The sequence below is a fragment of the Rhinopithecus roxellana genome, chromosome 4 (genome assembly GCF_007565055.1).
Source record: "Rhinopithecus roxellana isolate Shanxi Qingling chromosome 4, ASM756505v1, whole genome shotgun sequence".
In the NCBI taxonomy this organism is placed as follows: Eukaryota; Metazoa; Chordata; class Mammalia; order Primates; family Cercopithecidae; genus Rhinopithecus; species Rhinopithecus roxellana.
The window spans coordinates 22,285,794-22,302,433 of record NC_044552.1 but is presented as its reverse complement, the minus strand read 5'-3'; the positions used below and the strand labels follow the sequence as shown (position 1 = coordinate 22,302,433).

At 36.6% G+C, this 16,640-nt stretch overlaps 1 protein-coding gene across 1 annotated transcript; it reads right to left on the bottom strand.

Annotated features, from left to right (window-relative positions):
* Positions 1-2,958: 2,958 nt before the first annotated feature.
* Positions 2,959-4,314, bottom strand: LOC104653690 (olfactory receptor 2J1). The gene has a single exon (XM_010352745.2). The coding sequence runs from the start codon at positions 3,987-3,989 to the stop codon at positions 3,051-3,053; it is 939 nt and encodes a 312-aa protein (XP_010351047.2). The 5' UTR covers positions 3,990-4,314; the 3' UTR covers positions 2,959-3,050.
* Between the last annotated feature and the right edge of the window lie 12,326 nt (positions 4,315-16,640).

The window sequence follows — 16,640 nt, the reverse complement described above, 5'->3', positions numbered from 1 at the left end:
TAACATGGATGAACTGGAGGATATTGTGATAAGTGAAATAAACCACACACAGAAAGACAAAAAAAGTATGATAACACTTACATGTGGAATCTAAAAAATTTGAACTCAGATAGGAACAGTGGCTCATGCCTGTAAGCCCAGCACTTTGGGAGGCCAAGGCAGGTGGATCTTTTCAGTTCAGGGGTTCAAGACCAGCCTGGTTAACATGGTGAGAACTTGTTTCTATTAAAAATACAAAATTAGCTGGGTGTGGTGGCAGGTGCCTGTAGTCTCAGCCACTGGGGAGGCTGAGGTAGGAGAGTTGCTTGAAGCTGGGAGGCAGAGGTTGCAGTGAGCGAAGATCACACCACTGCACTCCAGCCTGTGTGACAGAGTGAGACTCTGTATCAAAAAAATAAAAAACTGAACCCATAGAAGCAGAGAATAGAATGGTGGTTGCCATGGGCTGGAGGGTGGGGAGTGGAGAGACAGTCAAATGGTACAAAATTTCTGTCATAAGATAAATACATTCTGGAGATCTAATGTAGATTAGAGTGACTAAAGTTAATAATACTGTACTGTATACTTGAAGTTTGCTTAGAGATTAGATCTTAAGTGTCCTGACCCTCCCCGCTCCCCCTACACACAGTAACTATGTGAGATGATGGATGTGTCCATTTGATTGTGGTAATAATTTCACAATTCGGTTTGATTTATGTATAATCACACTGTGCACATTAAATATATGTAATTTTATTTGTGCCTAAGTAAAGCTGGAAAAAATAAAATCAAACTAAATAATTTTTTTAATAATGCTATTCAGCAAAGAACAAGGATGTTAAGGGTTTTAAGCTGTCTTCAATATGCCATTGACTAAGCCAACTAAAGCACGTAAAGCACACGTTCTGTTTTGTTTCATTTCATAGCATTGTCTTCCTACAGGAGCTATGAATTGGTATTTATTTTCAGAGTTTATTGCCAAACTTCTTGTTTTGTTTTTGATTTTTAAAAGGTGAAAGATGTATTCAATCTAAAGAGTAATCAGAATTTATTGTTTCTGATTTTTAAAAGCTATGTTAATTTATTAGCATTAACGCCAGTCACAAATTAAGCCATGAACGGATACTTCATCTTTTATCTTAAGTTGCCATTTTTCCCGACAGAAAGTGCGTTCTGTTCAGACAAAGTATGTTATATTTATACATGTTACCAAGAATTTCACAAACTGGGAGAGAGTACACATTCAAAAAGATTTAGCTAATGAAGAATAAGTTAATGAATAAATGGACAGATGAACGAATGAGCCATTTTAAAGAGATATTAGTTTACTGTTCACTGTGACAAGTATGTAGACCTATAGGGTAAATTATATAATTTAGTGTCTTTTTTTTACATATACTTTAAGTTCTAGGGTACATGTGCACAAGGTGCAGGTTTGTTACATATATATACATGTGCCATGTTGGTATGCTGCACCCATTAACTCGTCATTTACATTAGGTATATCTCCTAATGCTATCCCTATGCCCACCCCGCTCCCCACAATAGGCCCTGGTGTGTGAGGTACCCCTTCCTGTGTCCAACTGATCTCATTGTCCAATTCCCATCTATGAGTGAGAACATGCAGTGTTTGGTTTTCTGTTCTTGCAATAGTTTGCTGAGAATGATAGTTTCCAGCTGCATCCATGTCCCTACAAAGGACACAAACTCATCCTTTTTTATGGCTGCATAGTATTCCATGGTGTATATGTACCACATTTTCTTAATCTAGTCTGTCACTGATGGACATTTGGGTTGATTCCAAGTCTTTGCTATTGTGAATAGTGCCCCAATAAACATACGTGTGCATGTGTCTTTATAGCAGCATGATTTATAATCCTTTGGGTATATACCCAGTAATGGGATGGCTGGGTCATATGGTATTTCTAGTTCTAGATCCTTGAGGAATCGCCACATTGTTTTCCACAATGATTGAACTAGTTTACAGTCCCACCAACAGTGTAAAAGTGTTCCTATTTCTCCACATCCTCTCCAGCACCTGTTGTTTCCTGATTTTTTTAATGATTGCTATTGTAACTGGTGTGAGATGGTATCTCATTGTGGTTTTGATTTGCATTTCACTGATGGCAAGTGATGATGAGCATTTTTTCATGTGTCTGTTGGCTGTATGCATGTCTTCTTTTGAGAAGTATCTGTTCATATCCTTTGCCCACTTTTTGATGGGGTTGTTTTTTTTCTTGTAAATTTGTTTGAGTTCTTTGTAGATTCTGGATATTAGCCCTTTGTCAGATAAGTGGATTGCAAAAATTGTCTCCCATTCTGTAGGTTGCCTGTTCACTCTGATGGTAGTTTCTTTTGCTGTGCAGAAGCTCTTTAGTTTAATTAGATCCCATTTGTCAATTTTGGCTTTTGTTGCCATTGCTTTTGGTGTTTTAGACATGAAGTCCTTGCCCATGCCTATGTCCTGAATGGTATTACCTAGGTTTTCTTCTAGGGTTTTTATGGTTTTAGGTCTAACATTTAAGTAACTTAGTGTCTTTAAAAAGTGAACTTCAACCAAAAAATTATGATACGTCCTTTGCCATATAATAAACAGTGTTATTCTTTATGCTTACCATTTTTCTTTGTTGTGACTATTTTTAGCTTCATTTAAGGTTTATTCAATAACCAAAAACTTCTTTAGCATACGCCTTTGCAATATTGCCCTTCTCTTCCTGTACATATCAATGGTCAGTTCATAATTTAGCACATTGTCAGAAATATTTCCAATATTTTTTAAATAATCTCCTTATAATTATTCACACACACATTTATTTATGTTGAAACCACAGTACACAATTTTCGTGGAAATAAATATAGAATTGTAAAAGACCAGAGTGGTACTAATCAAAAAGTTATATCAACATAACATTTCAGAACTAAATATTAAAAAGAGTAGCAAATGGGGGACTGAACTATTCCATGTTTTGTAAACTGTTAGACGAAAAACAAATCACAAAGAAGCAGGGAAACCACCTTTCAAGATGGACAAGACCCTAAGAAAAACAACAACAGCCAACATGACTTCCCTGTCACATTCCCCACTCCCACCCCATTAGCCTCTTCACTGCTCCTCTTACATCCTTGTTTCTGAGAGTGTAGATTAGAGGGTTAAGACTAGGTGTGACGACAATATAAAAGAGGGCAATGAACTTGCCTTGATTAGGAGAATTTTCTGATGGTGGCTGGAGATATATGCACATGATTGGAATGAAAAAGAGAGATGCAACCATAAGATGGGCTCCACATGTTCCAAACACTTTCTGAAGCCCAGTGGTTGATTGCATGCTCAGTACAGCCCAGGCAATGGCACCATAGGAAGTGAGAATGAGGATGAGAGGTATAAGAACAAAAATGGAGCTCATGACCATGAGGATCAGCTCATTTACATGGGTATCAACACATGATAATCGCAGAAGTGCTGGAACTTCACAGAAGAAATGATCCACTAGGCGACGTCCACATAGGGGTATCCAGAAAGTAAAGGAGGAATGAAGTGCTGAGGTAGTAAAACCACTTACCCAAGAAGCCACAGCCAACAAGCGGCAGAAACGAGGGTGCATGAGGAGAGTGTAATGCAAAGGTCTACACACAGCTGCATAACGATCATAGGACATCACCACCAGTAGCACACACTCTGCGGTTCCCAGTGTGAGAACAAAGTAAAGTTGAACCATGCAACCAGCATAAGAGATGGTCTTTTCTGGGCCCCAGAGATTGTCCAGCAACTGAGGGATAGAGCTGGTGGTGTAGCAGATATCCAGAAATGAGAGGTTTGAAAGGAAGAAGTACATTGGAGTGTGGAGATGGGAGTCCAGGTGTGACAGGATGATGATGAACAGGTTTCCTATCAGTGTTATCAAGTAGAAGATCAAGATAACCACGAAGAGAACTACTTCCAGATGAGGCCAATTAGAAAATCCAAGTAGAATAAAGAAGTCTCCAAAACTTGCATTTTTTTCCGTCATCATTCTTATTTTTCCTGTACCTAAAGAAAGAATCACATAAACTCAAAGTCTGTCCATGCATTGTCAACCGCTCACTTGCAAACAGACTGGAGAAAAAAAGTATCCCAATTCCAGATAGTGTGCACCATTATGACAGTAGAATTTTTATGCTGTTTCCTTTATATGCTTCATTGAGATATTTTTCCAGCTGTGGATACAAGCAATAGCTTTTCAAGTTACTGAGTTATTTTATACACATCTCTGAGTTAACATTTGGATAAATGAAGACTAAGATATTCCATAATCAGAAAGACAATATTTAAGAAAATAATTTTATATTTTAAAAAGTTAAATTGATTTTTTTGCATTTTCAGACTATTTCCAGTTTTGCAGTTACAGAGAAAGGAATAACTGTAGTCATAATAATCCTACTTACACATAGAAATTTCCCATGTTAAAAATCAATTAGGTAGTCACTTTAAAATATTAATATTAACTGAAAAAAATTAATTGAATATGATGTATAGAAAGAATTAAATGATATTCATTTATTTATGCTAGCAGTTTATTTCTAGACAAATAAAATAACATGCAAATGAAGGTTTAAACAGACATATGCACACACACACCAACTTATAAAAGTTCACAATATAAGCAAAGCTGATTAATAAAGCAAAATAGAGTAGAGATATCAGTGATAGAATGCTTCCAAAAGTAAATGGGGGTGTAATTCTTATTGGAAGAGAAACAGATTACAGAGTCTAACAAAACCATAGGGAGGGGTAAGAGAGAAAGGAAGAGTGTTTCCATGCACAACAGTAAAGAGGAGATCCGAATGTGGCATTTGAAATTGAAAGAATGTATAACGCAGGATTGTTAGACAGGGATAAGAAGACTTAAACATGGTTTCTAAAAAATTTTATGTGCTTTAGGCCAATAACTGAACTATACTTTAAATTCTGAGCTGCAATTTATGATTTGTATTTCTGGGTTTTCTTCAATATTCCTAAATAGCATTGCCATCCCCCTTCTGCTCCCCTCCTGCCACAGCCAACTCTTCCTCTCATACTCTCTGATAAAATACGACAAAAGACAAATTTACTTACACCCGACTCACCTTCAGGGTTCTGAAAAGCTTTTAACAACTCACATATTCTAATCTTCACTCTTGAAAAAGATGTAAAGGTTTGCCTAATTAGTTGAGTTACGACTGGAGAAGTAGGAACGTTGAACTTGGGCCAAGTCTGTGCAAATGCTCCAGACAGGTACAAAGATATCTGTACACTTTTCCATATTGTTGGTAATGGAAAGATTATTACTTTTTGAGAAATCATGAAAAAATTGCAAGAATTTTTTTTTTAATTTCCCTAGGATGAAAGGTAATATTCTGTAAGCTACTTGAACTCTAATGCTGATATTTTTGCTAATGCAGGCATAATTTTCTTTCCTAACGCAGCTGCCTGAGTTCCTTACTACAGTAATTAAAAGGTGAAATCTGATATTTTTCTGTTGTATAAACCGTCTTTCAGCCTTCTTCCAGAGTTGATAAAAGGGATAGGAAATAAGGGACAAACAAAAAACTCATGTAGAGACAAGTTTGCAGCTTCGATTTTCTTCTTGGTGGAAAAGAGGGAAATGAAGACCCTATCAAACGTAGCTTCTATGAGCTGTGGAATAAAATATCTTCTCTCTTCTTTTAAATCAAACACTTTAGGGAACTTGGATGGCTGAGTGTCTCTTCTTTTCTCAATTACTACTAAGAGACATTTTCCCAATTCGTGTCTTATTCATTCCTTTATACTATATCTGGTTTGTTTTCTTACTTTAATTTTTCATTGACTAGTAATAATTATATATATTTATGGAGTACATTGTAATGTTTTGATATGTATATATATTATAGAATGATTATATTAAACTAGTTAAAGTATCTATCACCTCACACCTATTTTTTTTTTTTGTAGTAACAACATTTAAAATCTACACTTCCTGCGATTTTGAAATATGGAAGCTGTCTACCCCTTAAGAAGTGCACCAACTTCTTTCAGTACTGACCTTCCTGTGTTTGTCCCTGTTCCCTGTCACTCTCTTCCTGACTTATGACCTCATCATGTATAAACTGATGAAGGGGCTCTCTGGTTGCCGTACAACCTAAAAACATCAACCTAATTGCCTTCTTATAACATTTTTGCCAATGTTTTAAATCTAACTATGGACAACAGAGTCTGTGATTGTCATTGCTACAGAAAAGACAGCCTGAGTTTGTCCAAAAGATCTGCTTTTTAGCAGAATGTGGAAATACTTTAGGGCATTCAAGGTATCAGGGGATGGAGCCTTTATCCCAGAGTAAATGGTATATTTATGGAAACAAAAAGAATAATGGGATACTCTTTCATTGACTGGGGCCTTTGGGATGATAAATCTCAAAGTTGCAATTAATGCCCTTCAAGGAGTTGTCCTGGTGTGATGTTCTCAGTACAAAACTTTTCACAGAAATATATTCAGCATATGTTCAGCATGATTCACTGTGATGACAGTGAATTTATCACCAACAAATATGGGGAAAGATGCTGTGAGTTATATTTACAATAAAGGGAATGGGTTTTACTGAGCCATCTGATTTCTTTTTTCAGTTTTCCATGGGGCTAAAGGTCAAATTTACAAGACAACTGGAAAAAAAGGAATTATTTCAGAGCACTCAACAGAAAAACTAGAATACATAAAGACTAAACTGTGTATCTGTTCCTCACTAATAGCGTGCTCTTTGAGACTGACCTATATTATTTATGCCTTCCCAGTTGTCTTTTAAATTCAATTCCCAGATTTTTCCTGCAACAGGTTAAAAATATCTTGAATATTACTCCAATCTTCTATTTTATTTTAATTGACAAACAATAATTCTATATATTGATTAGGTACAATGTGATATTTTGATATATATATGTACAATACAGAATGATTCAGTCCAGCTAACACAGTCATTACCTCACATACTTATTTTTCTTATAGTGAGAACATTTAAAATCTACGAGTTTAAAATCCTCCCTTTCTCCATCCCCTGCCCCCCAGGTAGCTACTCATTCTACTCTCCACCTGTATGAGTTTAACTTTTTTAGATTCCACATATGAGTGAGATCATGTGGTATTTGTCTTTCTGTGTCTGGCTTCTTTCACTTCGTATAATGTCCTGCAGGTTCATGAAATGTTGCTGTAAAGACAGAATTTCCCTTTTTCTTTAAGGCCGAATAGTATTCCATTTTATGTAGATAATGTGGTACATATATATATCACATTATATCCCTTTTATATATTTACCTGTTTATCACTGATGGACATTTAAGTTCCTTCCATATCTCAGTTATTGTGAACAATGCTACAATGAACATGGTAGTGCAAATAACTGTAGTGAATTCTTATGATTTTATGTTGCCTCAGTGTTTATTTTCAACATATGTTGAACTTTCTCATACCAGAAGCAGGGCTTAGTCACCCTCAACACAATTTCGAGTTCTCCTCTCCCACTGTCTCAAGGTGGTCAATCCAGATATTTGGCCTCTTGGTTTCCCCCTCCCTTTGGGACACCTGGATACAACCTGCTTGACTTACCCCACCGATCCCCACACCCCACATGGACTGCGGATTTGCGGCAGTGAACACCTCTCAATACAACATGACTCCCAAGAACTCATGCCTGCTTGCTCTAAACCCACCAATCTGTTACTCCCTGCTTGGGTAATGCTGTGTACCCCAGTAAAGGCTTTGGCTTTCTCGGCTGTCACTCACTCTCTCTTGCTACCCACCCACTGGTTGAGCATACATGTCTCTGAGGGCTGCCCCTTCTCCTATTAGACCTGTGAGGAAAGTTGCCCTCTTCTCTCTGGATCTTTAAGTAATAAAACTATTTCTATTACGTGTTTTGTTTACTTGCATCTCACCTGACTGACACAACTGAAACTAACTTCTTTTGTGGACAAGGCTCTCTTAGAGAGTGGTTATCTTGGTAGGAATGAACTGGACACACTAGTCAGACAAGAGCCACAAGGGTGTCTGCCAGTGAAAACAAGTTTCCAGTGAGGGGAAACCTGGTCATAAATAGGATAATTAGGCATTAGCTCTCCATCAGGATATAGAAGTATTCCATGAAAACAACACTGAAAACATCCACAACTACAACCACCTCCACTGGAGCCCATCAGAGCAGGGCTAGAGTTTCCAGCCACTCTTTAAAGAGAGACATTAAGACCAAATTAAAGGAAAATCTACCAATATATTTTTAACATTCTAATTTCAGTCTCTCTGGCTATGTACCCAGAAATATAGTTGCTGGATCATATGGTAATTCTATCTTTTTTTGAGGAATCTCCATCCTGATTTCAATAATAGCTGTATTAATTTACATTCCTACCATTAGTATATAAGGATTCCCTTCTCCACATCTTTGCCAATACTTATTACCTCTTATTTTACTGATATAGCCATTCTAACAGGTATGAAGTGATATCTCATTGTGGTTTTAATTTGCAGTTCCTTGATGATCAGTGATGTTGAGAAATTTTTTTATATATCTGTTAATCTTTTATGTCATCTTTTCAAAGATATCCATGAATCTTCTGCTCAGTTTTAAATGGGGTTCTTTGCTTTCTTGCTAACAAATTTAAGTTGTTTGCATTTCTTACACATTTTGGATACTAACCATGTATGGTTTGTAAATGTTTTCTCCCAGTCCATGGGTTGTCTCTTCAATCTGTTGTTTACTTTATTATACAGGAGCTTTTTGGTTTGAGGTAATCCCATTTGTCTATTTCTGCTTTGGTTTCCTGTGCTATTGAGATCATCACCAATAAATTATTGCCATGATTAATTTCAAGGACATTTTTTCCTATGCTTTCTTCTAGTAGTTTCACATTTTCAGGTCATGCAATTAAATCTTTAAACTATTTTTAGTGGATTTTTGCATATGGTGTGAAATAAGGTTTCAATTTCATTGTTCTGTATTTGGGTATTTGATTTTCCCAGCATCATTCATTAAAGACACTGCCGTTTCTCCATAATGTGTTTATTCTTGGCATCTTTGGCAAAAATCAATTAACCACAAATGCACAAGTTTATGTCTGTTGTTATGCCAGTACCTTTCTGTTTTGAATACTATAACTTTGTAATATATTTTGAATCAGGTAGTGTGATGTCTCCAGGTTTGTTCTTTTTGCTCAAAAGTGCTTCAGCTACTTTGGGGTTTTTTCATTCCATACGAATTTTTAAATTGCTTTTTCTATTGCTGTGAAACAAAAAAGTCATTGAACTTTTATAGAAATTGCACTGAATATGTGTATCACTTTAGGTAGTATACATATATATTAATAATATTAATTCTTCCAAACTATGAACACAAGATCCATCATATTCTGGGATTTTCTTTGGTAGGAGACTTTTATTACTGATTTAACCTCCTTACTCATTATTAGTCTGTTCAGATTTTCTATTTTTTCGTGATTCACTCTTGTTATGTTTCTAGAAATCTAACATTTCTTCTAGGTTACCCTATTTGTTGGTGTAAAATTGTTGATAGTATTCTTTTATGATCTTTTGTACTTCTGTAGTTTCAATTTTAATATCTCCTCTTTCATTTCTGACTTTATTAGAGTCTTCTTTTTTTTCTTAGTTGGTCTACTAAAGTTTTGTCAATTGTTTTTATCTTTTCAAAAATTCAAGTCTTCATTTTGTGAATGTGTTCTATTGTTTTCTAGTCTCTTATTTATTTCTGCTCTGATCTTTGTTATTTCCTTCCTTCTGCTAACTTTGGGATTAGTTTGCTCTTCTCTTTTTCTAGTTTTTTGAAATGTAACATTAGGCTGTTTGTTTGGGATCTTTCTTCTTTTTTAATGTAGGCATTTATTACTATAAACATTCCTCTTGCTAATACCCTCTTTTGCTACACCCCGTAAGTTGTGGTATATTGTGTTTTCATTTTCATCTGTCTTAAGATATTTTTTAATTTCTATTTTGATTTTTTCTTTAACCCATTGTTTATTTAGGAGCATGTTGTTTAATTTCCACGTGTGTAAATATTTCAAATTTTCTCCTATTATTCATTTCTACTTTCATACCTTTGTGGTCAGAAAAGATACTTGATATGATTTCAATCTTCTTAAAACTATGGAGTCTTATTTTGTTCCCTAATATTTGATCCTGGATAATGTCCCATTTGCACTTGAGAAGAATGAGTATTCTGATGTTGTTGGATGGAATATTCTATGTATGCCTGTTAGGTCCATTTGGTCTAATGCGCATTTCAAGTCCAGTGTTTCCTTATTGATATCTGTCTAGATGATATGTTCATCGTTGAAAGTGAAGTATTGAAAAACTCCTGCTATTATTGTATTGCAGTCTGATTCTTTTCACGTCTACTAATACTTTCTTTATACATTTAGATGATCTGGCATTAGGTGCATATATATTTACAATTGTTATGTCCTTTTGATGAATTCACCCTTTGATCATGTAACGACTTTCTTTGTCTCTTTTTATAGTTTTGGACTTAAAGTTTGTCTAATATAAGCAGAGCTATCCCTGCTGTCTTTTGGTTTCTACTTGCATGAAATATTTTTTTCAATCAATGTGTGTCCTTCAAGTTGAAGTTAGCCTCTCACAAGCAGCCATGTTTGAGTATTGTTTTTCAGTTTTTTTCCAAAGCAAATCATGTTAGTAGGTTGTCAAATATATAATTATTAGAAATATATAAATATTACCTGTAAAAATTAGTATATCACATTAGATAATTCTATAAAATAAGAAAACACAAATCACACATTGCCAACAACCACTGCAGTCCAAGATTATCCCCGTCAATAGTACAAATTACAAACACATTTTTAAAACTAAAGATGTTATTTAGACATTTAAACCAAAGTAACCATGACTAGCCTAAATACATTCATTCATCAAGTACAATAAATTTAGCATTGCTACTTACAGTCACTAATAACACAATTTTAGGTGCAATTTTACCTAAAATTCCATAAATTTTCCAATATAGTTCTGAAAGTAAAGTGTCTTTGTGCATACCATTTCCATTTTTATGTGGGTGCATCATATATCAGACTTAAGGCTATTCACCTCATTATTAAATTGTTCATAGTCATATATAGAAAGTGAACACCAGGCCAAAATTAAATCCCAATGATAACAAAATACATATTTTTTTTTTCGAGACGGAGTCTTGCCCTGTCGCTCAAGCTGGAGTGCAGTGGCACGATCTCGGGCTCACTGCAATCTCCGCCTCCCAGGTTCAAGTAATTATCCTGCCTCAGCCTCCCAAGTAGTTGGGATTACAGGCGTGCACCATTACATCCGGCTGATTTTCGTATTTTTAATAGAGACAGGGTTTCACCATGTTGGCCAGGCTGGTCTCAAACTCCTGACCTTGTTATCAGCCTGCCTTGGCCTTCCAAAGTGCTGGGATTACATGTGTGAGCCACAGTGCCCGGTCAGACAAAATATAAATTTTTTTTAAATTCTTGAACGCATATATGGATTTGTTTAATTGCATGTGTACTACTACTATTCTTTACCAGAGATATCACAGTAAATAATGAGAATTTAATAACTCAGAAAAAGATGAAGGCTTCAACCTTCCTACTTCCTACAATAGTAACAAGCTTTTTTTTTTTTTTTTTAGATGGAGTCTCCCTCTGTTGCCCAGGCTGGAGTGCAGTGGTGCGGTCTTGGCTGACCGCAACCTCCACCTACTAGGTTCAAACGAGTCTCCTGCCTCAACCTCCTGAGTCGCTTAGGATTATAAAACCCTAGAAGAAAATCTAGGCAATACCATTCAGGACATAGGTATGGGCAAAGATTTCATGACTAAAACACCAAAAGCAATGGCAACAAAAGCCAAAATTGGCAAATGGGATCTAATCAAACTAAGGGGGTTCTGCACAGCAAAAGAAACTATCATCAGAGTGAACAGGTAACCTACAGAATGGGATAAAATTTTTGCTATCTACCCATCAAAGTTCTAATATCCAGAATCTACAAGGAATTTAAACAAATTTACAAGAGAAAAACAATCCCATCAAAAAGTGAGCAAAAGATATGAACAGACACTTCTCGAAAGAAGACAGGCGGCCTACAAACATTGAAAAAAGCTCATCACAGGTCATTAGAGAAATGCACATTAAAACCCCAGTGAGATACCATCTCACGCCAGTTAGAATGGCGATTATGAAAAGGTCAGGAAACAACTGTGAGCCAAAATAAACCTTTTTTCTTTGTAAATTACCCAGTCTCAGGTATTCCTTTATAGCAATGCAAATGGATGAGTGCAGAAAGAAAGCATCAGTCTGCATTTCCTAACTTCAAAAACTACAGTCTTTGTAGTTTCCTTTGGAGTGCCTGTGTAAAGACAAAGGTCGTTAAATAGTTTAGTGCTTAGTGTTCTTGTTAAAATATAATGTTATATAATGAAGACGGGCTGATAAATCATTGATGCATTAAATGGCAACATTTCAAAAAAAAATTCAAACTTGAAACCTCAGTATAGAATCTTCCAAGTGAATGAGAACCCCTAACTCTGTTCAGGTCAAGTGTTGCCCCCTCAGAGAAACTGACTGACCATGCTGTCTAAAGTAACAGCCTCAGTTAATTTTGATTCTCTTACGCTGCTTTTTTCTTCATAGCATTTATCACTATCTGACATTGTTCTATATACCCATTTATTTATTATTAGTTTTCTATCTCCTTACTAGTATGTAAGCTTCATTAGAACAGAGACTTTAGGCTGGGCATGGTGGCTCACGCCTGTAATCCCAACACTTGGGAGGCTGAAGCGGGCAGATCACGAGGTCAGGAGATTGAGACCATCCTGACTAACATGGTGAAACCCCACCTCTACTAAAAATACAAAAAATTAGCGGGGCCTGGTGGTGGGCGCCTGTAGTCCCAGCTACTTGGGAGGCTGAGGCAGGAGAATGGCGTGAACCCAGGAGGCGGAGCTTGCAGTGAGCCGAGATCACACCACAGCACTCCAGCCTGGGCAACAGAGTGAAACTCCATCTCAAAAAAAAAAAATCTCCTGTGCATATGACAGTGCCTGACATTTATCACCATTACATAAAGATTTATTGAGTAAATGATTAAACGGTTTGTTTCCAAGTTCATGTTACAGCCAGAGACATAGGCAGGTATTGTGGCTTATCTCTGAATTCCTTGGCACTGACTGGCTAGCATAGAACCTTGCAAACAATGAATAAATAAATTACCCTGATTGATCAGTGTGCCTGGATAGAGAAGGCATGTAGGAATGCTGCACCCCTGGATGTGCCATCAATACACTTATACACCATGGAATACTATGCAGCCATAAAAAAGAATGAGTTCATGTCCTTTGCAGGGACATGGATAAAGCTGGATGCCATCATCCTCAGCAAACTAACACAGGAACAGAAAACCAAACACCATATGTTCTCACTCATAAGTGGGAGTTGAACAATGAGAACACACAGACACAGGGAGGGGAACATTATACACCAGGGCCTGTCAGGGGGTGGGGGGCAAGGGGAAGGAGAGCATCAGGACAAATACCTAATGCATGCAGGGCTTAAAGATGATGGGTTGATAGGTGCAGCAAACCACTATGGCACATGTATACCTATGTAACAAACCTGCATGTTCTGCACAGGTATCCCAGAACTTAAAGTAAAATAAAAATAATAATAATTTATAAAATACACTTAAAATTTATTTTTTTAAACAAGATTGTTCTCTTGAGGTTAACTTATTACTACTTTGAGTTGCCAGGAGTGATTGCACATTTCTTGGGAATCCCTAAGTCACCAAGAATAAAGACCACTTGTAATAGCTAAGGCATATTCAACAATAAAATTCTAGAGATTCGGGATATTTGATATTTACGTATAATATTTCACTTTTGAGCTTTTATTCATTTAATAAATGTTTTCTTTATCATCTTGTATGCTCACAAACAGCTTTAAGTGTCCATTCAAATCATTTCATTGGGAAAAAAAAGTCAGGAAACAACAGATGTTGGCGATGCTCTGGAGAAATAGGAACGCTTTTACACTGTTGGTGGAAATGTAAATTAGTTCAGCCATTGTGGAAGACAGTGTGGCGATTTCTCAAGAATCTAGAGCCAGAAATACTATTTGACCCAGCAATGCCATTACTGGGTATGTACCCAAAGGATTATAAATCATTCTACTATAAAGACACATGCACACGTATGTTTATTGCAGTACCATTCACAATAGCAAAGACTTGGAACCAATCTAATGCCCATCGATGATAGACTGGATAAAGAAAATGTGGCACATGTACACCATGGAATACTATGCAGCCATAGGAAAGAATGAGTTCATGTCCTTTGCAGGGACATGGATGAAGCTGGAAACCATCATTCTCAGCAAACTAACACAGGAACAGAAAACCAAACATTGCATGTTCTGACTCATAAGTGGGAGTTGAAAATAAGAACACATGGACACAGGAAGGGGAATATCACACACTGGGGCCTGTTGAGGGGTGGGGGCACAGGGAGAAGAACATTAGTACAAATACCTAATGCATGGGGGCTTCAAACCTAGATGACCAGTTGATAGGTGCAGCAAACCACCATGGCACGTATATACACCTATGTAACAAACCTGCACGTTCTGCACATGTATCCCAGAACTTAAAGTAAAATTTTTTTAAAAAAGTAAAACCCGAGGTGGGTGGATCACGAGGTCAGGAGATCGAGACCATCCTAGCTAGCACGGTGAAACCCTGTCTCTACTAAAAATACAAAAATTTAGCCGGGCGTGTGGTGGGCGTCTGTAATCCCAGCTGCTCAGGAGGCTGAGGCGGGAGAATGGCGTGAACCCAGGAAGGGGAGCTTGCAGTGAGCGGTGATTGCACCACTGCACTCCGGCCTGGGCAACAGAGCGAGACTCTGTCTCAAAAAAAAGTAAAACCACAAAAAAATGAAATAAAATAACTTTACTATTATAATCCAAGCACAACAAGTTGTATTTAAAAACCAATTAAGAATGTGTATTACATATAGAAAGTATGTATATATGCATATTAAACGTATATAAATTATTAACTATAACAGATGTCATATAGTTACAAAAATCACTGGCTAAGAAAATGCTCTAATTTAGAAAATGGTCATATTTTACATAGTTGATTTTATAATTCATAGAAATACATCATGATACACAAAAAGAAAAAACGAGGAAAAATAAATACATTAAAATACAAGCACATAAGTTTCCTGAAGATTATATCTAGGCTGATGCTCAATTCAATTACACCTTCTTTATTTTAATAAAATCTTAGGATGAGAACATATTAAGTCACATATTAAGTCAGAACTTGCACAAATCAGCTTTTTTTTTTTTTTTTTTTTTTTTTTTTTTTTGAGACAAAGTTTCACTCTTGTTGCCCAGGCTGAAGTGCAATGGCCGATCTTGTCTCACTGCAGCCTCTCCCTCCCAGGTTCAAGCGATTCTCCCATCCCGCCTCAGCCTCCCTAGTAGCTGGGGTTGCAAGTGCCTGCTACCACGCCCAGCTAATTTTTTGTATTTTTAGTAGAGATTGGGTTTCACCATGTTAGCCAGACTGGTCTTGAACTCCTGACCTCAGGTGATCTGCCCACCTCAGCCTCCCAAAGTGCTGGGATTACAGGCGTGAGCCACGGCCCCAGCCCTCAGCTTCTTCTTTCAAAAACAATTCCCCCATTGCAGTTTCATGTAATTTCTATGTGTTCTGACCCAGTGAATTAATGCTAACCTTAAATTTCAATGTGTATATTAATACGTTAAGTGACTTTGTATGACATAATTTTTAACCTACAGATCTCTGGTAGGTTTAGTTTATAAATACTCATTACAAAAATCAGTGAAAACTAGATATATTATTTTTCCCTATACACCATCATAGGGCTCCCTATTTGACTTTGCAACTATTTAAAAGGAATTTGGGGTTATAAGTTCATTAAAACTTGTGCTCTCCTAATTAAACAACTTTAAATTTATTTTTCATTGTTTATTTTTTATTACTCTAATCTTCGCCCTGGTTTTAGAATTTGTGAACCACATATGTGGTAGTATCACGCAACCAGTCCAGTTAGGAATAGAATTGACTTATTGACTCTCTGGACATAATGACCAATTAAACTTGAGGGACTCTAGAATCCCTAGGGCTAAAATGAGGACACAGAATTGTGTGAATGGTACTCCCTTAATAAATATTGGTTGGCTTTATTTAAAGGCATAACTTTCTTTCCATGACACTTCCAATGTTGTTGATGTCTATAAAGTCAACTTCTCATTGTAGAAATCCATCAGGAACCTGGTGAGGAGAACCCCTGTCAGTCAAAAATGCCCCAATGACTGAAGACACACTATCTATAACACTTTTTCCCCTCCTCATAAGTATTTTTCTCACATGTTCTTGATGCAGTCCAGGTTTCATGCTAACTTAATTCTTGGTCAGTGGGCAAAAGGTAGTTGACTTAGAATGTCACAAGGATGGAAAATTCAAAAAGTTAGCTGCATTTATTAATCTGTCTTTGAACCAGACTTCCTTTGAAACACAACACAAAGAAAGGCGTGAATATCTCTTGGACATTTAGAAAAAAGGTGAGTGGCATCTACTACGGTGAATGATATTATC

What these genes read in the sequence shown, in the direction of transcription:
- LOC104653690 (XM_010352745.2), bottom strand. Translation starts at nt 3,989, where the DNA reads ATGATGACGGAAAAAAATGCAAGTTTTGGAGACTTCTTTATTCTACTT.